This window comes from Dama dama, chromosome 25, assembly GCF_033118175.1.
Source record: "Dama dama isolate Ldn47 chromosome 25, ASM3311817v1, whole genome shotgun sequence".
Classification (NCBI taxonomy): Eukaryota; Metazoa; Chordata; class Mammalia; order Artiodactyla; family Cervidae; genus Dama; species Dama dama.
The window spans coordinates 31,691,320-31,713,644 of record NC_083705.1 but is presented as its reverse complement, the minus strand read 5'-3'; the positions used below and the strand labels follow the sequence as shown (position 1 = coordinate 31,713,644).

The 22,325-nt window shown below is 33.7% G+C and overlaps 1 protein-coding gene across 1 annotated transcript in view; it reads left to right on the top strand.

The window, feature by feature from the left end:
* Positions 1 to 22,325, top strand: part of MTREX (Mtr4 exosome RNA helicase) — a 91,998-nt gene that overhangs the window by 12,292 nt on the left and 57,381 nt on the right. Inside the window, exons 5-12 of the mRNA XM_061129785.1 lie at positions 68 to 180; positions 14,439 to 14,613; positions 15,695 to 15,785; positions 16,963 to 17,087; positions 18,152 to 18,250; positions 18,652 to 18,754; positions 19,787 to 19,918; positions 21,491 to 21,570. Coding sequence (XP_060985768.1) covers positions 68 to 180; positions 14,439 to 14,613; positions 15,695 to 15,785; positions 16,963 to 17,087; positions 18,152 to 18,250; positions 18,652 to 18,754; positions 19,787 to 19,918; positions 21,491 to 21,570 — 918 coding nt within the window. The remainder of the gene's footprint in view (positions 1 to 67; positions 181 to 14,438; positions 14,614 to 15,694; positions 15,786 to 16,962; positions 17,088 to 18,151; positions 18,251 to 18,651; positions 18,755 to 19,786; positions 19,919 to 21,490; positions 21,571 to 22,325) is intronic.

Here is a 22,325-nt window from a genome sequence, read left to right as displayed (position 1 = left end):
ATCTCTTGGTTTTAAGTATGTTCTGATGTGGCAAGGTATCTTCATATATATATTAAATTTTTTTTAGGAGTATCCATTCATTCTTGATGCTTTTCAAAGAGAAGCCATTCAGTGTGTTGATAATAATCAGTCTGTTTTAGTATCTGCACATACATCAGCAGGAAAAACTGTTTGCGCTGAGTGAGTAGCTTTCTTTTTAAATGGGATTTTGGGGCTGTTAATATTTGCTTTGTACATTTAGGTGCTCTTGTGCTGGGTGCATAAATGTTTATAAATTCTATATCATCTTGTTGGACTGGCCCCTTTATCATTATGTAACGTCCTACTTTGTATGTTGTTACAGTTTTAAAGTTTATTTTGTTTTACGTGAGTGTAGCTACCAAAACTTTCTTTTGGTTTCTGTTTGCATGGAATATCTTTTTCCATTCCTTCACTTTTGAGTCTGTGTGTCATACCTCTGAAGTGAGTCTCCTATACGCAGCGTATAGCTGGATCTTGTTTTTTTTTAATCCATTCAGCCATTCTGCCTTTTGATTGGAGAAATAGTCCATTTACATTTTATTATTGGTAAGTATGTATGTACTGCCTTTTCGCTAATTGATTTCTGGCTGTTTTGTAGTTTCCCTCTGTTCCTTTTTTCTTCTCTTGCTCTCTTTGTAGTTTTAAAATCAAATCTTAAGATAGCTTTGTTTCTTACCATACTGTTTAAAAGTTTAAATTTTCTCTGTTTGGTTTCTATAAGTAAATTTAGACTTTTTATTTCCTTATTACTTTGGGCTTCATTTGGTCTTTTTCTAGTTTTTTAAAGGAAGCAGGTGAGGTCATTGATTTCAGGGCTTTCCTTTTCTAATATAGATATTTAGTGCTGTAAATTTCCCATCAATCATGAATCTGGGTCATGATTCACTAATGCTGTGTTCATTTTTTCTATGTTTCATTTCAGGTCTTTTCTCATGCTCTATCTTCAGATTCATTAATCTTTGCTTCTGCATTACCTAATCTGTCCTTAATCCTTTTCAGTGAGACATGTATAGTTTTTTTGCTTGAAGTTCATTTGTATGTGTTTAATGTTTTCCATGTGTCTACTTAACTTTCCTCCAGCTTCTTGAACAACAGAATACAGTTTAAAAACTGTTTAAATGTTCCTTCTTACTATTACTTTCATCTGTGTTACTTCCTGATCTGTTTTAATTAATTGACTTTTCCCTTCATTATACGTCATTATACGTCAGTGTTTTCCTGCTGCTTTACTTCATTATACGTCAGTGTTTTCCTGCTCTGATGCGTCGTTCGGCTGTTTTTAATTTCATCACTGGCTTTCGGCAGTTTAATTATGATGTAACTTTACATAATTCTTCTCATATTTCTTTTTTTTTTTTTTTTTAAATTAGTTGGATGCTAATTACTTCACAACATTTCAGTGGGTTTTGTCATACATTGACATGAATCAGCCATAGATTTACACGTATTCCCCATCCCGATCCCCCCTCCCACCTCCCTCCTTCTCATATTTCTTATGCTTGAATTTGTTTGGCTTCTCAGATTGTGGGTTTGTTTGTTTACATTAGATTTGGGAAAATTTCAACTATTTTTTGCTTAAAATAGTACCCCTTTTTAGTACTCAAGAGGACCTCAGTTAAACTTGTATTAGTCATTTTAAGTTGTCTCAGAGCTCACTGATACTTATTATTTTTTGTTTATTCTGTGTTTCATTTTGGACAGCTTTAAGTTTATTCTTTTTTTTTGCAATGTCTAATTTGATTTTAATTCTATCCAGCTTATTTCATCTCAGATTTAGATTTTTTGTGCTGAAATTTTGGTTCACGTCTTAATATTTTTAGTATTTCTTTTAAGCATGCTATTTAATCTTTCCTCAGTTTTCTTGAATATATAGAATATAGTTATACTGTAGTGGTAATTTTCTGTGTCCTCATTTACTAGTTCTGTTTTCTGTCTCATTTTTGGATGCCTTTTCATTTATTTATTTTTACTCCTTATTATATGTTGTATTTGCCTGCTTCTTTGCTTACCTGATTATTTTTTAATTCACAAGACATGAATTTTACCTTCTTGGGTGATGACTATTTTTGCATTTCTATTAATATTCTTGAGCTTTGTTCTGGGATACAGTTACTTGGAGAAAAATGTACTTCTTTCAAGGCTTTTATGATTTTAGGCAGGACTAGAGAAGCATTTAACTTAAGGCTACTTTTCTCAACTTTTTAATATGTTTTTTGGTATTCTAGCCAGTATCTTGTGAATTACGAATTTTTCCACCATGACTAGCGGGAGCCCGAGTTACTGCCAGCTCTGAAGATTGTATCATTTTTTTTAGTTCCACTCGATTTGATTGTTTTTTCCCATTGCTTCAAGTTGTTACCTAACACTTATTCACTGATTATTGCTTACTTGAAGACACCAGAATGTTCAGCAGATGTTCAGAGCTTTACCTTTGTCTACCTCTTTCCTCTCTGGTTATTTTGAGCTGCAGTGTAGCTGCCATGGCTGCCCCAGATTCCCACTGTCTGCTTAACTTCGGGAAACCTTCAAGGTTCATCTCCTGAAACTGTGACTTGGAAACTCTGTGGACAATAATCTGAGATTATGTCATTTACTTCCCTCTTCTCAGGGATTACTCTGTGATTATTCAGTATCTGAAATCATTGTTTTACATATTTTATCCTATTTTGCAGTTGTTACAGGTGGGTAGGTAAACCCAGTCCTTATTACTCCATGCTGAAAATAAGTAGATATTTTCTGTATTATTTTTAATACATGGTCTCAAATACTATAGTAGTTCCCTTACCTAATGTGTAAAATAAATACACACATATTGTCTGTGTTTTAAATTTTGTGATAGGTATTATATTTTCTTCTAAAATTTATGTAAAGACCATTGTTCTAGAGTCTTGCTAATCAGAGTATGGTCCTAGACCAGATGCATGCATATTACCTACTAGCTAAATTAGGCAAAAATCTTACACCCCACCCTAGAACGACTGAATCATAATCTGCATGTTAACGAGATCACCAGGTGATGGATACTTACCATGGTAAGTCTGTTTATGCTATGTCACCATAAAAAGATATGTAATTAGACTAGATTCCCATGCTATACCTTTCATACCTGTGAGTCATTTATTTTATAGCTGCAAGTTTATACCTCTTAAGGTCCCTCACCTATTTGTTTCCTCCCCTCACTACCCTCCCCTCTGGTGTTTACCTGTTGGTTTTCTGTATCTATAACTATTTCTGTTTTGTTATGTTGGTTCGCTTATTTTTTATATTCCACATATAAGTAAAACAATATTCTATTTGTCTTTCTCTGACTTATTTCACTTAGCACAATGGTCTCTAAGGCCATCTGTGTTGTTGTAAATGGCAGGATTTCATTCTTTTTTATGACTTAATAACATTTCATGCATATACATATACTGTATCCATTCATCTGTTGATGACACTTGGGCTACTTTTGTATTTTGACAATTGTGAATGATGCTGTAGTGAACATAGGGGCATGCATATATTTTCTAATCAGTGTTTTTGTTTTCTTTGGATAAATACCCAGGAGTGGAATTGCTGGATCATATGATAGTTTTGTTTTTAATATTTTGAGGCATTTCCATACTGTTTTCCATGATGACTGCACCAGTATACATTCCTACAAACAGTACACGAGGGTGTCCTTTTCTCTACATCCTTACCAACACTTGTTATTTCTTGCCTTTTTGATAATAGTCATTCTGTCAGTTGTGAGGGTGATATCTCGTGGTTTTGATTTGTATTTCCTTAATGACTAATGATACTGAGCATTTTTTAGTATTGGCCTTTTGTATGTCTTTCGAGGAATATCTGCTTAAGTCTTTTTTACTTGTTCATTAGGTTGTTTGCCTTGTTCAACTGTGATAGTTGTTTTGTATTCTGATACTAGTTCCTTGTCAGATATATAATTTGCAAACATTTTCTCTTTTTCTATAAGTCATCCTTTTACTTTCTTAAGCGTATTATTTGAGGGACAAATGTCTTTAATTTGACCAAATGCAATTTGTCTGTTTTCTTTTTTTGCTCATGTTATTTTAAGGAAAGCATTGCCTAATCCAAGGCCACAAAGATTTATGCCTATATTTTCTTCTAAGAATTTTATAATTTTAGCTATTAGTTCTTTGATCCTTTTTGAGGTTTTACATTTCTGTATATAAGGTAAAGGTTCAACTTCATTTTTTTGCATGTGGCTATCCAGTTGCCTCAGAACCATTTGTTGAAAGACTATTTTCTCTCCTCAATCTTGGCACCTTTTCAGAAGTCAATTTGTGTTCACAGGTTAACTCTTAATAATATATTTTATTTCTTCATTATGGAGAAATTACAGCTTTCCTGTTGAACAACTGAATTAAGTGTTCCTAACAGTGATCGCATGAAGAGTGAAGAAGATCATAAAGGAAAAAAGACATAAAAATTGCACCAATCACCCTGTTCAACAGTGCCTTTACCTTGGCATAGTGGTTGATATTGGAATATTGTCCTTCAGATAGTCAGAGCCTGAGTACTGTATATTAGTCTTTTCAGATCTTGGCTGAGGTATAACTCAAAAGTTTCTTTCTGTAGGGGAGTTAGAGGAGTGAAGCTTTGGATCTTAGATTATCATTGAAATGGTGTCAGCCAATTGCAGAGTAGTCTTAGTCTGTTTGTTAGATTCAGACACATTATGGTCCAGTATTACCCTACTTCTATCTAGTGGAATAAGACTAATTTTTTTTTTTATTGTCCACTCCTTTTTAGAAGGTACTGAAGTCAGAAGCTTATTTCCTTCTAAGGCACAAATTGTAGGTTTGACTATTTTTAGTTATTTTATCTCACTTTGAGAAGTGTACAGGTGTATAGTAGTTGGTGCATTATCCATTTGAAGCCAACATATATAGATGTTAGAATTCTGGGCATTAGTGTAACTTTGCTTTTGTTTTTGCTACTAAAGCAGAGAGATTTTCAGTATAGGAAATTTTCCAGTGTATGTTAAAACCTGCTTTTGTACTCTTGGGTTCAGTTCAGTTCAGTCGCTCAGTCATGTCCAACTCTCTGCGACCCCATGGACTGCAGAATGCCAGGCTTCCCTGTCCATCACCAGCTCCTGAAGGATGCTCAAACTCACGTCCATTGAGTCCGTCAAGCCATCCAACCATCTCATCCTCTGTCGTCCCCTTCTCCACCCACCTTCAGTCTTTCCTGGCATCAGGGTCTTCTCTAGTGAATCAGTTTTTCACATCAGGTGGTCAAAGTATTGGGAGTTTCAGCTTCAGCATCAGTCCTTCCAATGAATATTCAGGACTGATTACCTTTAAGATGGACTCATTGGATCTCTTTGCAGTTCAAGACTCTCAAGAGTCTTCTCCAACACCACAGTTCAAAAGCATCAATTCAGCTTTCTTTATAGTCCCAACTCTCACATCCATACATGACTACTGGAAAAACCATAGCTTTGACTAGACGGACCTTTGTTGGCAAAGTAATATCTCTGCTTTTTAATATGCTGTCTAGGTTGGTCATAGTTTTTCTTCCAAGGAGCAAGCATCTTTTAATTTCATGGCTGCAGTCACCATCTGCAGTGATTTTGGAGCCTAAGAAAGTAAAATCTGTCACTGTTTCCATTGTTTCCCTATCTGTTAGCCATGAAGTGATGGGACTGGATGCCATGATCTTAGTTTTCTGAATGTTGAGCTTTAAGTCAGCTTTTTGACTCCACTCTCACTTTCATCAAGAGGCTCTTTAGTTCCTCTTCTCTTTCTGCCATAAGGGTGGTGTCATCTGCGTATCTGAGATTCTTGGTATTTCTCCTGGCAATCTTGATTCCAGCTAGTGCTTCATCCAGCCTGGCATTTTGCATGATGTACTCTGCATATGAGTTAAATAAGCAGGGTGACAATATACAGCCTTGATGTACTCCTTTCCCAATTTGGAACCAGTCTGTTCCATGTCTAATTCTAACTGTTGCTTCTTGACCTGCATACAGATTTCTCAGGAGGCAAGTAAGGTGGTCTGGTATTCCCATCTCTTTCAGAATTTTCCAGTTTGTTGTGATCCACACAGTCAGAGGCTTACTCTGGGTTAGGAGACTGTAAAGAGATTTTAAGAAATTCACCAGGGTTATAGACACTTTTGAAAGCTCTTGAATGCTGCTGTGGAAAACAGTCTGGTAGTTGTTCAAAAAGATACATGTAGAATTACTGTACAACTCAGCAGTTCCACTACTAGGTGTATTATGCCAAAGAATTGAAAACACATACACAGATACTTACACATGAATGGTCACAGCAGTACTGTTCACAGTAGTGGAAAGGTAGAAACAACCTAAAAGTCCATCAGTGGATGAATAGATAAATCAATCTGGTGTGTCTGTACAATGAAATACTACTCAGCCATAGCACTGAAATACTGATACATGCTACAATGTGGATGAACCTCAGAAACATGCTGAGTAAAAGAAGCCAGACTCAGTAGTTCACATATTATTTGATTCCGTTTGTGTAGAATATCTCAGTTCTTAGAGAGAGAGCAGATTGGTGAAGGCCAGGGAATATTAAGAGGAAGGGAGCAGAAAGTAGCTGCTTAATTGCTGTGGAGTTTTTGGAGGGATGAGAATTACGTTTAAGGATCAGATAGTGGTGGTAGTTGCACAGCATAGTGAATGTGCTAAAATCCATTCAGTGGTGCACTTTAAAACAGTTTTATGTTTTGTGAATTTTACCTCAATAAAAACCTCCAATGAAGTGTCTATTTGTATGTACGTATCAGATTTTATGATTTCAGGGAGTGGTTCATGGATCTCAGATAAAGATTTCCCCTAGGAATTCAAGAACTTAAGGTAAACTCCAATGTTAGCTGATAACTGTAACGAGTATAACATTTTATTTATAAATCTGGTGCTAGATTAATACATTGGTACCAGGTTGTTTACCTATGTAATTGAGTAGTTTTTCTGACCCTGTTTATTTTTTTATTCTATGTAAAGCTTTTTTAAAAAGTGTTAGGTTTATTATTATATAATTTAAATATTATGGAATCTACCCATTTTAAGTATATAGTTCACTGAGTTTTAATAAATTTGTACAGTTGTGCAACCCTCAACTGGACAGTTTTAGGCTGCTGTGCATAATTTTCTTATGTGTGTGTGCTTTCACCCTGCCTCCACCTCCAACGCTGGCACTGATCAGCTTTGCCTATATAGTTTTGCCTTTTCTAGGAATTTCATATAAATGAAATCATGTAATATGGAGTCTTTAGTGTCTTTTTCTGCTTAAAATAATACTTAGAGGTTCATTCATATTGCATATATCATTAGTTCATTTCTTTTTATTGATAAATCATATTACATTTTATGGATACATGACATTTTGTTTATTCAGTTGATAGAAATTTGAATTGTTTTGCATTTTTGACCATTCTAAGTAATTCTGATATGAACATTCATACATAGGTCTTTATATAGACACGTTTTATTTCTCTTGGGTAGATAGATACTTTGTAATGTAATTGTTGGATTTTATGGCAAATATGTATTTAATGATTTGGTAAATGACCAGACTGTTTTCCAAAGTGGATGTACCATTTTGTATTCCTACCAGTAATGGATAAGGAATCTTATGTTTCTCTTATGTCCTGTTTCTCTTATGTCCTAACCACCTCATGGCATAGTCTTTTTTGATTATACCTATTTTAGTGTAGGTATCTAATGATGTCACATCGTGGTTTTGAATTTCTTTGATGACTAACAAAATGTTAAGTATCATTTCATTTGCTTATCACCCCTTTGTATATCTGAAATGAAATACCTATTTCAGTCTCCGCTGATTTTTAAAGTTGAATTGTTGGTCTTATTGCATCATAAATAATTCTTTAATTATCTTAATGGTATCATTTGTAGCACAAAAGATCTTAAATTTGATGTTCAGCTTCTCATATATTTTCTTTTATGGCTAGATCATGCTTTTGATATCAATACTTAAGACATTTATGCCTATCCCAATATCACAAATATTTTCCCTTTTATTTTCTTTTTGAAGTTTATAGTATTAGCCACTCCACTTAGAGCTATGATTTCCTTTGAATTAATTTTTATGTATGATGTGAGGTAAAGGTGGGGTTGAAATTAACCTTTATTTTTTATGTGGATAATTGTTCCAGTTGAAAAAATGTTGATTTTCCCACTGAATTGTCTTTGAATTGAATTGACTGTTGAATTCCTAGTGAACTGACCATAAATGTATAGGTTTGGCTTTGAACTTGCTGTTCTGTTTATCTCTTTGTCAATCCTTATACCAGTCCACACTATGTTGATTACCTTGATTACCTTGATTATCACACTATCTTGATTACATTATCTTTGAAGTATGTATAAAATTTAGGTAGAGTCCTCTAACGTTATTCTTTCTCAAAATTGTTTGGGCTCTTCTAGGTCCTTTGTGTTCCTCAATAAAAATTTAAGATTAGTGTGTTAATTTCTACCCAAAAAGACTACTTGCATTTTTATGTGGATTGTGTTGTATAGATGAATTTGGGGAGAATTTTCATTTTAACATTATTATAAACTCTTCCCAGTCCATGAGCATGGTATATTATTTATTATTCACATCTTTAATTTCTCTCAGCAATATTTTGTAGTTTGTGTACAGATTTTACACATCTTCCTCTTTTTTAACACTTGTTTTCTTAAATCTCTTAAGTATTTTATTGCTTTGTGTTGTTGCAGATGACATTCTTCCTTAAATTCATATTTGGGTTGCTAATGGCTTATGAAGTACAGTTTATTTTTATATGTTAATGTTTTATCTTGTCACTTTGTTAATAAACTGGCTTACTAACAAATTATAGTAACTTTGCATATTCCATAAGATTTTCTCCATAGTTGGTCATATTGTCTGTGAATAAAGACAGTTTTTACTGCTTCTTGCTGATGTTTTATCCCATCTGTTTCATTTTCTTATTGCTTTGGCAAAATCCAGTACAATGTTGAATAGTAGTAGTGACAGTGGATGTCCTTGAATGTTCCTGATCTTAAATGAATAACATTCAGTGTTTCACCATGAAGTGTAATTTAACTAGCTTTTTCCTAGGTTCCTTTTATCAGGTTGAGTAAGTTCCCTTCTATTCTTAATTGGGAACAAATGAAAGAATTTTAAAAAACACCCATTTGAATAGTTGTTATCAAAAAGACAAGAGATGACAATTGTTAGCAAGTATGTGAAGAACAGGGAACCCTTGTGCAATTTTGTCTGAATATAAATTGGTACAGTTACTGTGGAAAACAGGGTGGTGATTTCTCAAAAAATTAAAAATAGAATATAATTCAGTAATCCCACTTCTGGGTATGTATCTAAAGGAAATGAAGTCAGTATCTTGAAGAGATGTCTGCATTCCCATTATTCACAATACCCAAGACAAGGAAACCTTTGTCTATCAGCAGATGGGTGGATAAAGAAAATGTGGTTTCTGTCTATATCCACATACATACACACACACACACACACACACACACACACAGTCAATCACAATGAATATTATTTAGCCATCGAAGAAGGAAATCCTGCTGTTTGTGACAGCATGAATGGGCCTTTAGAGCATTATGTTAAGTCAGATAAGTCATAGAAAGGCAAACACTGTGATCTCAGATATGGAATCTAAAAAAGTTGAATTTATTGAAACAGAGTTGAATGGTAGTTTCCAGGGACTGAGATGGGCAGGCTGGGGGAAATAGGAAGATAGTGGTGAAGTGAAACAAACTTCTAGGTGTAAGATGAGTAGTTCTGGGTATCTAACGTAGAGCATGGTGATTACAGTTAACAATACAACTGTATTATATACTTGAAAGTTCCTAAGAAGGTAGATCTTAAATGCTCTCACCAGAAAAAAAAAAAGATAATGAGGTGATAAGGATGTAAATTAAGCTTATTGTGGTAATCATTTTCACAATATATATGTGTATCAAATTTTACAATATATAGTTTAAACTTACATAATGTTATATATCATTAAATCTTAATAAAACTGGGGAAAATAAGTGTATTGAGGATTAAAAAAGAAGCATTGTATTTTATTAAATCCTTTTTCCATCTGTAGAGGCAAGGATATGGTGTTTGCTTTTTATTCTTTTAAAGTGGTATATTACAAATTTTCTATTGTTAAACCATCCTTGTATTCCTAGAATAAACCTCGATGTTTATGCAGTTGATCATTTTATATAATGTTGCCAGTTTCAGTTTACTCATATTTTGTTCTGGAATTTCTTTGAATCTTGATGAGAGATTTGGATATGTAGTTTTCTTTTTTTTTTTTTAAACAAGATCTTTGTCTAGTTTTTTTTTTAATCTGAAATTCATATTTATTGGGACATCTTGTATTTTTTAAAAATTAATTTATTTTAATTGGAGTCTAACTACTTTACAATATTGTAGTGGGTTTTGCCATACACTGACATGAGTCAGCCATGGGTGTACATGTGTCCCCCATCCTGAACCCCCCTCCCACCTCCCTCCCCATCCCATCCCTGAGGGTCATCCCAGTGCTCCGGCCCTGAGCACCCTGTCTCATACATTGAACCTGGACTGGCGGTCTGTTTCACATATGGTAGTATACGTGTTTCAAAGCTATTCTCTCAAGTCACATCCCACCCTCGCCTTCTCCCACAGAGTCCAAAAGTCTGTTCTTTACATCTGTGTCTCTTTTGCTGTCTCGCATATGGGGTCATCGTTACCATCTTTCTAAATTCCATATGTATATACATTAATACACTGTATTGGTGTTTTTCTTTCTGACTTACTTCACTCTGTATAATAGGCTTCAGTGTCATCCACCTCATTTGAACTGATTCAAGTGCATTCTTTTTAATAGCTGAGTCTAGTTTTGATATCATGTTAATACTGACCTCATAATATAAGTTGAGAAGTGACCCTCCTGGTCTGTTTCTCTAAGTTTGTGCAGGTTTTGTATTTTCTCTTTAAATGTTTGACAGAACTTGTTAATGAAGCCATGTGAACTACCTAGGTTTTTCTTTATGGGACAGTAAAAGGGAAAAGTTGCTTGATCATGTCCGACTCTTTGCAATCCCATGAACTGTAGCCTGCCATGCTCCTCTGTCTGTAGAATTCTCCAGGCCAGTACTGGAGTGATTAGTCATTCCCTTCTCCAGGGGATCTTCCTGACCCAGGGTTCAAACCCAGGTCTGCCACGTTGCAGGCAGATTCCTTACTGTCTGAGTCACTAAGGAAGCCCAAGAATACTCGAGTAGGTAGCCTGTCCCTTCTTCAGCAGATCTTCCTGACCCACAACTCAAACCAGGGTTTCCTGCATTGCCGGCGGATTCTTTACTAGCTGAGCTACCAGGGAAGCCCTTCTTTATGGGAAGATTTTTAAATTGCAAGCTCACTTTTCTTTCTTCTTGAGTTAGTTTTGGTAATCTGTGCCTTTCAAGAAATTTCTTGAGGTAGAATTAGATTGATTTTAGATTATTCTTCCTGTCTAATATTCATGTTTAAAACTTAAATTTTCCCTCTTAGTACTGCTTTATATGCATCCCATAAATTTTGAGTTTTATTTTCAATTTAATTCATTCTTTAGTTTCTCTTTATTTCCTCTTATCTTTACCTTTCAAGTATTTGTTGGTTTTCCATGCATCTTTCTATTTTGGGGTTTCTAATTCAATTTCTTTGTGGTTGAAAAAGATACTTTGTAATTTCAATAATTTGATTTAATGATTGATGTGGTTGTGTTTATATTTGCCTTTTGTTTTTTAGTAATGTCTCATGTTTTTATAGCCTTCTATTATATTTAACAAGTATTTTTTAGTACACCATTTTAATTCCTTTGTTAATTTTTTTTAACCTTTGAATTACATGTTTAGTGATTATTCTCACAGCCACAATCTCTGTAAAATATTGATAGCCTTATTTCTTTTCTGTGCTGTTTTTGCTACCTATGTATTTCAACTGTGTATACTATGTGTACATGTGTGCTCAGTCACTCAGGCATGTCCAACTCGCAACCCCTTGGACTGTAGCCCACTAGGCTCCTCTGTCCATGGAATTTTTCCAGTCAAGAGTACTGGAGCAGGTTGCCATTTCCTGCCCAGGGATCTTCTCAACCTAGGGATCAAACTTGGGGCTCCTATATTGCAGGTGGATTCTTTGCCACTGTGCTACCTGCTATAAATCCAGTATAAGACAATGTTAAAATAATGTTTTTGCTTTAAATAATCTTTTATGTTTTAAAAAATACTAATTGAATAAAAGAGAAGTATATAAAGTCTTACATTTTCCCACATATTTATTATTTTAAGCTCTATTCTTTACTCTGGATTCTAGTTAAAGAATTTTTTAAGAATATTTCTTGTATGGTTGATGTTTTAGCACTGAATTCCCTCAATTTTTATTTGAAAATGTCTTTGTTTTGCTTTTATTTTTGAAAGGATAATGCCACTAAATATATAGTTCTTGATTGACAGTTTTTTTCTTTTGAATATTGGATAGTCATTCTGCTGACATTGTTTCATTTTTTCCCATCAGAAATAAGTCTTAATTATGGTGGTGGTCTCTTGTATGTTTTGAGTTGTTTTTCTTTTGCTGCTTTGAAGACTTTCTTTTTGTCTTTGTCAGTCAGCAGTTTGTTTCTAGGTGTGATTCCAAAGTTTTTCCTGCTTGGGTTCATTGTGTTTGTTGGACCTATAGATTAATATTTTTTAAAAAACAAGTTTAGGAAGTTTTTTTATGGTTATTTTTTTAAGAAAAATGTTTGTTTTGTCTCTTTCTCCGTTTGGTACTTCTCTTGAAACACACGGGGCTTCCCAGGTGGCACTAGTGGTAAAGAATCTGCCTGACAGTGCAGGAGCCACAGAGAGGTGGGTTCGACCCCTGGGTTGGGATGATCCGCTGGAGTAGGAAATGACGGCCCACTCAAGTATTTTTGCCTGGAAAATTCCATGGCCAGAGGATCCTGGCAGGCTACAGTCCATGGGGCCATAGAGAGTCAGACCTGACTGAATGCACACACACATACATTGTAACAGTTGAGGTTGTCCCACTAATCTTTGAATGTCTGTTTATTTTTCTTCTGTTTCTTTCTTTAGCTTTGATAATTTCTATTGTTTTATCTTCATATTTACAAGTACTTTCTTCTGCCTTCTCATGTCTATTCTTGAGCCATCTAGTGGATTTTTCATTTCATTATTGTACATTATTGTACTATTCATCTATAAAGTTTTCATTTGGTTTTGTTATAGTTTCAGTTCTCTATTGAGATTGCCTCTTTGAATCACTGTCCTATGTCCTTTAATTCTTAGAACATGGTTTCCTTACATGTTTTGGACATGTCTTTTACAGCCGCTTTGAAGTCTTTATTTGCTAAGTCCAGCATCTGGGCCCACTCACTTTCTCATGAGTGTGTCTTTTTCTTCAGTGTTGCTCACACTTTCCTGTTTCTCTTTATGTCTTCTCGTGTTTTACAGCATCTGCATGTTCTTTTCTTTTTGATGTCTATTTCTTACTACTCATATTTTACCATGTTTGGACAACTTTTGGTTTTTTAATTATTTCACTCTTTGGGGGCATGATTGGGATGAACATTGTTTTTATCTCCTGAAATAGGTCATAAGCCTGTTGTTGATAGGAACTGTATCTTAAATAAGGAAGATCTACCACAGTGCTAAGTTTAGTCCTGATTTCGTGGTGTGTATTTAAATATTTAACTCAATTGAATTTTCTTTGAAAAAGAAAAATTATCTTGTAGTGCATTAATCTTTATGAAAGAACTATTGGAACTTGCTATAATTTCCAGTCAAGGACAGAGTTGATAACTAATACAAGTGCAAAGTGAATATATATGATTAACTTATTTGTGAAACTCAAAAACAACTCATTTTCCAGTGTTTATTAAATATTTATAGTCTTTATGTAAAAACTGATAGCCCGAGGCTCTGTAAACTTTTAGAGGTCCATCTACAGAGCCAAAGATATTTTGCTTCCAAGAAATAGGGTGAAGTGAAGTGAAGTCGCTCAGTCGTGTCCGACTCTTTGCAACCCCATGGACTGTCAGTCCATGGAATTTTCCAGGCAAGAATACTGGAGTGGGTTGCCATTTCCTTCTCCAAGAAATAGGGTAGCTATTAGTAATTCATTGATATTAGTAATTAAGTTACATTAACTCTGAGACACCAGAATTTAAAATGTTTTTGTTCATTTAGACCACTGTTCTTCAGATTTGTCATAATTATTAGTTTGTTGAAAGTGAATATATAGTTTGTTGAAAATGAATAGAATAAGACATTAATATTTTACAAAGTCTTTAGATAATTAGGAAAAATTTGGACACAATTTGTATATTAATATAATTTTTAAAATGACATACTTCTAAAGAGTTTTTTGTAAACAGTTTATTCTTACTTATTTTCACATTTTTAGATATGCCATTGCATTGGCGCTAAGGGAAAAACAACGTGTAATATTTACTAGCCCAATTAAGGCCCTGAGTAACCAGAAATACCGTGAAATGTATGAAGAATTTCAAGATGTTGGTCTGATGACTGGAGATGTTACTATTAATCCTACAGCATCCTGTCTTGTTATGACCACAGAGGTAATTTATATGATGTCTCATCTAATTTTTCCTTTTTAATTTAATTAATGTGATTCATCAGTTAAAACCGCTAATGTTTTATTACTTGCTCTATACAGATAAAAGGGCAATACTTTCTGAGTAGATTTACTTGAAAGGGGTGGTAGAGTTTTATCTTAAAACCAATTGTTTCAATTTAGTTGTAAATTTCCATTATTTCTGTCATCATGTAATAAAGTTGCATAAAGTATTTTTAAAGGATATTGTCAGTGACATGATAATAGTTCGATGGTTTTATATAGTTTCAATGATTGGAGTACGTACCTTTGAATAAGTTGTGACACTTTCTTTATGATTTTTTTTTCTCTTGCATCTGAGTGTTGATACAAATAGATAAATAACTTTTTAAAAAATGCCCAGTTATGTTTAGCTTCTTCCCATAATCACAGTTAAGTTCTGCATATACTTATAGCATCTTACATTTTGGACACTTAGCTGTCTTTACTAAGTACTTTTTTCTACATGCTTGAATTATATCCTTGCATTCTACAAAGACATATTATACTAGAGAGCATAAATTAGCTTCTGGTTTTTAGAGTCAGCCAAAAGCATTGCTCATGTTCATCTTGATCCCCAAAGTAAGTTTATTTTCCATTCTCAAAACTTTCTTCCATCCATAGAAAAATTTCTTTAACTCAGAAATCTGAAGAACAGTTGCTAGGAAGTATTCATGTTGTTCAGATGAGGTAGAGAAAATCGGTAGCAGTATGAGATTCGTTGTGTTAGATAGAAGATGATTTTAAGTTACTTTGGCTTCCTAGCAAGTGTAGGTCTTGAGTGAAGTGCTTTACATATAAGGAAGTAGCTTCATATTCAAGGTATATGGATATGGAGTTGATAATAATTCTCTCCATGGATTATATATGATTACTAACTTGAGAAATAATTTATTTTGGATTTAGCAAAGGAGTATTATATACTTAAGATATGTAACTCTCTAAAATTATTTTAATGTTTCTATTAAAAAAGAATATACAAAATTTCTTGTTAGAAGAGTTTTTGACATGTCAGAATCCTGCTAAATCTTCTACTTCTTCTTTAGATTTTGAGAAGTATGCTGTACAGAGGTTCTGAAGTTATGCGAGAAGTTGCTTGGGTCATATTTGATGAAATTCATTACATGAGAGATTCAGGTATATTCTGTAGTATTATTGAGATGTATGCCATGTTATTTAAGAATGAAATTAGGGAAAAAAAAGAAAGAAATTAGGAATTTTGAACAAGTTATCTTACTTTCTTGTGGGTAGAGTTGTAGTAAACTAAATTGTGGATAACATGATACAGTTTTTCTGGTTGGACCTCATCCAATTCAGCTTCTTGAATAGTAACAACTTCTGGATGAGAAAATGCAACTTCAGATTTTAAAATGGAATTAAAGTTAGTTTGCTTTAAATAGAGAGTTCTCTAATATATCTAATATTAAAGAATTTCCAATTGCTGGCCTACAGAGTTAACTTTCTTGATTTTTATCAATTTAGTTTTTTTAAAAAACTAAGAAATGCATGTTTATGATTTAAAAAATGAGAATTATAAGATAAAAATGAACAACAACAAAAAAAGTCTCTTTACCTGAACAACTACACTACTATAATGGAAAAGTAAGTGTACTTGGGATTTTTAGGTACAACGTGGCAGAAATTAACATATTTAAAAGTTGAATGTTTAATATGTACACACTTGAAGATTAGTTTTTATTTGGCTAAAGCACCGAGTTAACCTGTATTTATAGGAAAAATAATACAATTTAAGAAATCATTTACCCTTTGTAAACATTTTACTCTTATTAAATTCAAAAGATTAAATTATAAACAGTTATTTTTGTTTTTAAATTATGAATCTTTTATTGATTTGTTCATTTGGAAGGAAATTCTCAAATGGATTTTCCTGTTTGTTTTTTACATTTTAATCCTTCTTTCATCTCTAGAGATCATGAGGGTAATTTAGATGAAAGACACTGTGGTATAGTAATAGTGTTTCTTTGAAATCTGTTTCTGTGGCCTTCTGTAAGCCAATAACTTCTGCTTCTCTAAGTGAGATGGAAATACTGTTTCCATTGTCCTGGGACTCTTAGACGGAACAGGATTCAATTTGGAGCTGCTTTTGCAGGCCGTTATTTCAGAGTACATTGTATTTATGGTGGTCTAGTCTACTAACTTTGTACTAGATGCAATTCATGGTTAGAAAGTAGTTTACAGTAAGGATCTGTGGCTAAAAATATATTTGTGTAAAGTGGTCTGCATTTCTGATAATTGAGCATGAGAGAAAATGATAAAGTGACATTGATTTCCAAGGTATATTTGTATTTTTCAGAGCGTGGTGTTGTATGGGAAGAAACTATTATTTTGCTTCCTGATAATGTTCACTATGTCTTTCTTTCGGCTACTATTCCAAATGCCCGACAGTTTGCTGAGTGGATTTGCCACTTACATAAACAGGTATTTTCTTTCTCTTTTTTGATGTTTTCGATATTTAAATGTTATAAGTTTGCCTTTCTATATCCTATACTTTGTTCCTAATGCTACCTAGAATAAAGACATTTTAATGTAAAACTACTATTCAAAGCAAGCAAGCTTATCAAAATCAACTAAGTTTTTATACGTGTGAATTTCTGAGTCCAACTCAAATCCAGTACATCAAAATCTCTTGAGAGGAGGATCTTGGGTCATGAAGTTTTTAACTTTTAGGAGCTCCCAAATTGATCCTGATGATTTGCCAGGTTTGTAAACTACTGCATCTGCTCATCCAGGGAGCCGTGAGTACATGGTAGAAAATTTCCTCTAAGACCTTGGTACCAGAAAAAAAGCTGGCTATTCTCGAGAGTGTGGGCTTCTATTGTGGCTCAGCTGGTAAAAAATCTGCCTGCAATGCAGGAGACCTGGGTTTGATCCCTGGTTTGGGAAGCTCTCCTGGAGAAGGGAAACGATACCCACTCCAGTATTCTGGCCTGGAGAATTCCATGGACTAGAGTCTATGGGGTCACAAAGAGTGGACAGGACTGAGCAACTTTGACTTCACTTCTTGAGAGTGTGGTTTGATTTTTCTCATGTAAGCGCAGACTTTTTATTGACTGCATTTCCTTTTTGCTTTTCTAGTCCAATTTTAGGAGCATTAAAGGACCTTATAACAAGCATTTGTTCATGTATTCTTTATTTTTCTGCCCTTATTTTTCCTTTATACCAGAAGGTTCACAAATTTATTTTTATCCATTTATTAGCTCTCTAGTGGTATTTTTGTAACACCCATGTTGCTCCTGTAGGATAGAATCTCAGTGAATCTTCTGGAGGAGATAGATCAACCTACTGTTTTAGTAAAGCTGTAAAAAGTCTCTGTGGGGTCGAGAAGTCCCGTTTTACCTCAGTGCATTCTGTGTTGCCATACTATTGCTACAGAAAAATAGAAGTCTTCCTTAATTACGTTATCATAGGTCTGAAGTATGAAATCATTATGGAAACTCCAATCATGTATTTGTCCTTGATTTTAATTTTCTTTGTTTTTACAGCCTTGTCACGTAATTTACACAGATTATCGGCCTACTCCATTACAGCACTATATTTTTCCAGCCGGGGGAGATGGCCTGCACCTTGTGGTTGATGAAAATGTAAGGGAGTAATTATAATTCTTATATCTTTAATATCACATAACTGCTTATACCCACTTTTCTTAAACTAGGGAAGAAGAGCAGAGATCTGTTTTTTTTCCTAGTTTTATAGTCCAAAGTTATTGTTGGTTTTCTTTGTATATGTATTTTTATTTCAAAAATTTTATTTAAGACTCATATTTTTTAAATGCATGAATTAGATTCCCCTCCTTTTCCAGTATTTTTAAATGCCTTGAAAATAAGGGGCTCTGTACATGTTTCAGATATCTTATGGTTTTGCTTTTTCTAGTTTTATTATTAAATTATTTATTATTTGAGGAAGCTTTGTTTTGAGGTAAAAAAAAGTTTGGATTATGATTAAGTATTAGTGAAGTTATATAGAAAAATATTTGTGATGCTAGGGTGACTTCAGAGAAGATAATTTTAATACTGCAATGCAAGTACTTCGAGATGCTGGTGATTTGGCAAAAGGAGATCAGAAGGGGCGAAAAGGAGGAACAAAAGGTAACTTGGAACTTTGTTTTTGAGAATTTTAGATGGAAATTGTATTTTCAAAGTACATTTAAAAAAAAAAATTTTCCCCCCTCTGGAAGCTATGTAGACATCTAGGTAGTATGTGATAAAATTGAATGAGTAAAAATTTGTGTCTTTTTTCTACATGACATTTGTTGAGAGATAGTTCATTATACAATTGACCTGTTAAAGTATGCAATTCAGTGGTTAATAGTATAGTCACAGAATTATGCTGCTGTCACCACAGTCAACTTTATTGAAATACAATTCACATACTATTGAAGTCACCATTTTTTAAGGGTGCAATTAATTGGGTTTTAGTATAGTCACAAAGTTGTGCAACCACTTTGTAATTCTAGAACATTTTCATTAACTCAGAAAGAAGCCCCATACTCATTCATGGTCATTCTTTATTTTCTCCCAACCTCTTCTCTACCCCTCAACCTTGGGTAATCACTAATCTAGTTTCTATTTCTGTTTTCCTGTTGTAGACATTTCATATAAATGGAATCATGATATTTGTGGTCTTTTGCATCTGACTTCCTTCAGTTAGCTTTTTTTTTTTTTTCAAGTTTATCCATGTTATTGCATATATCAATATGTCATTCCTTTTTATTGTCAAATAATATTCCATTTTATGATTTTATGACAAATAACCAAATTTTCGGTGCATTCAAAAATTAGACTTTCTTTTTGTTGTTGAATATTAAGGATTCTTTATATATTCTGGATATTAGACCTTTATCAGATATCTGATTTGTAAATATTTTCTCCCATTCTGTAAGTTAAGGGTATCTTTATTGCTGGTGTATATTGAAGTACAAAAGTTTCAAATTTCGATGAAATCTGGTTATCTGATTATTTTTCTTTTGTTGCTTGTGCTTTTGCTGTCATATTTTAAGAATACTTTGCCTTACCCAACATCATGAAGATTTACTCCTACATATATATAAGTTTTGTAGTTTTACAATTAAGTCTGTGGTCCATTTTGAGTTAATTTTTCATTATGTACTTTTTTTGCAGGTCCATCAAACGTATTCAAAATTGTGAAGATGATTATGGAAAGAAATTTTCAACCTGTAATTATTTTCAGTTTTAGTAAGAAAGATTGTGAAGCTTATGCACTTCAAATGACCAAATTAGATTTCAACACAGGTACTGTATAATTTCAGTATTGCTTTAATGCCATGTGGAAGTGAATGTAAATATATTTCTGGTAAGACAGCAATTGTGTATTGCTGAGATTTACAGTTCACCTTACAGTTACAGCAGTAATTCTATCACATTTGTAAAAGCTTTAAGGCTCGATTTACTATTTCTTTTCCTTTCTTCTGTCTTTTATTGGAAGATAAGTATATATCTATATATAAAATATTTGTTCTACATGAAATCCAAAGAATCCTACTAAGAAGTATTAGACTCCTACCTTCTTATACTTTATTGCCATAGCTCTTTGGTTATTGTGGTTTTCTATCTGATTACTTAAGGTTAGTCTCTTGGTCAGACTATCCTCTGTTATGTTTCATTCTTCTGGAAATCCAAACTAGGAAGATCTGCCCCTGTACCAGCTGTGGCATAATTTTTGAAAAAAGTAGAAAAACTTGTAGCAAATAAACTTATTATTCCCACGTATTAACTGTAAATGTAACTACTGAAACATCACACAGCTAGATAGTAATGTATTCTAGGCAAAAATTTGTGCATGCTGAATACCAACCCAGTTGTCATTTACTTCAGGCTTTTACATACCTAATCCTATACAGTGAGAAGTAAATAATATTTTCAGTCATCCAAAATCAGATTTCCGTTTTCTTGTTTTCTCTATCAGGCATAGCACTAATCCCATGTATTTTTAAACACTGGCTGCACTGGATCTTCTTTCCCGCACATGGACTTTTCTCTAGCTGTAGTGAGCAGGGGCTTCTCTGTAGTTGGAGTGTGCAGGCTTCTCACTGCAGTTGCTCCTCTTGCTGTGGGTCACGGGCTCTAGGCATTCGAGCTTCAGTAGTTGGGACGCACAGGCTTAGTTGCTCTGTAGCACGTTGGCTCTTAGTTCACTGAGTGGATTCTTAACCACTGGACCACTAGGGAAGTCCCAATCCCCTGCATTTTAAAGCTAATTTTTACTTATCCATGGGTAAAAATAACATGGCAGATAACCCATATGCCCACATAAAGCCAATATTTTTTTCTTTTTTACTGAGTCAGTTGCTCTACTTAGAAATGTTTTCTAATCACTACCAGTGCTGCATGTGCTTAATGTTGCAGGGTTTTGTATTGATTAAGTCAACAAATATTTTTTGGCTGTTAACTTAATAGTCACTGTAGAGAAGAAGGCAGTATAAATGATTAAGAGTATAGGTTTTGAAATTGTTGATCTAACAGTTAATATCAATGCTCATTATTTGCTGTATGTCTCACTTTCCTCAATAGTGAGTAATAATAATCCCCATGTCCTGCAATTTTTTCACTTAAATATTGCACGTAGATAGCTAGTGTAGTTACTGTTACTGCTTTTGTAAGAAACCACTTCGTGGACTAGCTGCTAGATCTGTCTTTAAAGGCAGTGAAATTTATTTAATTATGTGGTAAATTTGATGTGCTTTCCCTTCTGTCTTAAATCCTGAGTCATTACTTTTACTCTTCTTGACTCTGTTCTTTGCAGTGTGTGAAATTTGGTATCACCAACTCACTTAGATATTTATATACCCTTGAATTCTCTCCTAGATGAAGAAAAGAAGATGGTTGAAGAAGTTTTCAGTAATGCAATTGACTGCTTGTCTGATGAAGACAAAAAGCTCCCTCAGGTGTGTTTAATGTCATTAAGTAGAGTGTGGATATTAACAGGTGGTATATATTCACTTTGTAGTTCATGGTTTTGTTACTATATTATATATTGCACTGTTTGCACACTGCAGTAAATATGTTGCATTGTGCACTGAAATGATACCTTAATTTTTGTTTTGAACTTCTAAGAAGGTGACAGAAGGAAAGATTTGCTGCCTTGAAGGAACTTTTCTCTGAAAGCTAGCATGATCTGGAAATTACTGCTTCTGTTCCTAATACTACAAAATTTTTAAATGCTAATTTTAAGTCAGTCAGTTTCTTAATTCTTAAGGCTACCAGACACAATAAAGTACACCTAATGAAAATCATGTTTAGTGAAAAATTTGATTTCTGCTTTTCTTTAATTAATTAAAGTGGTTTTTTCTTTTGCCTGTAAGAATTGCCGTAGGAGTTCTACAATATACTCATGCCTCGTTGCCACTCCAGAGTTTCTGATTTAATTATCTGGTGTGCCCTGATTATTAGAATCTTTCAGAAACTCTTATTCTAATGTGCATCCAATCCTGAGAACTAATTTTTTAGTCCAACCTAATACTGTGTGAAAGTTTTATTTTGTGAAAAGAAAAATTGGAAGGTCATACTCTGCCTACAAATGATTACTTTGATTTGTGTGGTCTTTACGTAAGACTGCATTGCATGTTTCTTGGTATTTAAAATAGCATTTAACTTACAAAATCTTACTGTGATTTTTTTCTTTCCAGCTGAGTTAATAGTA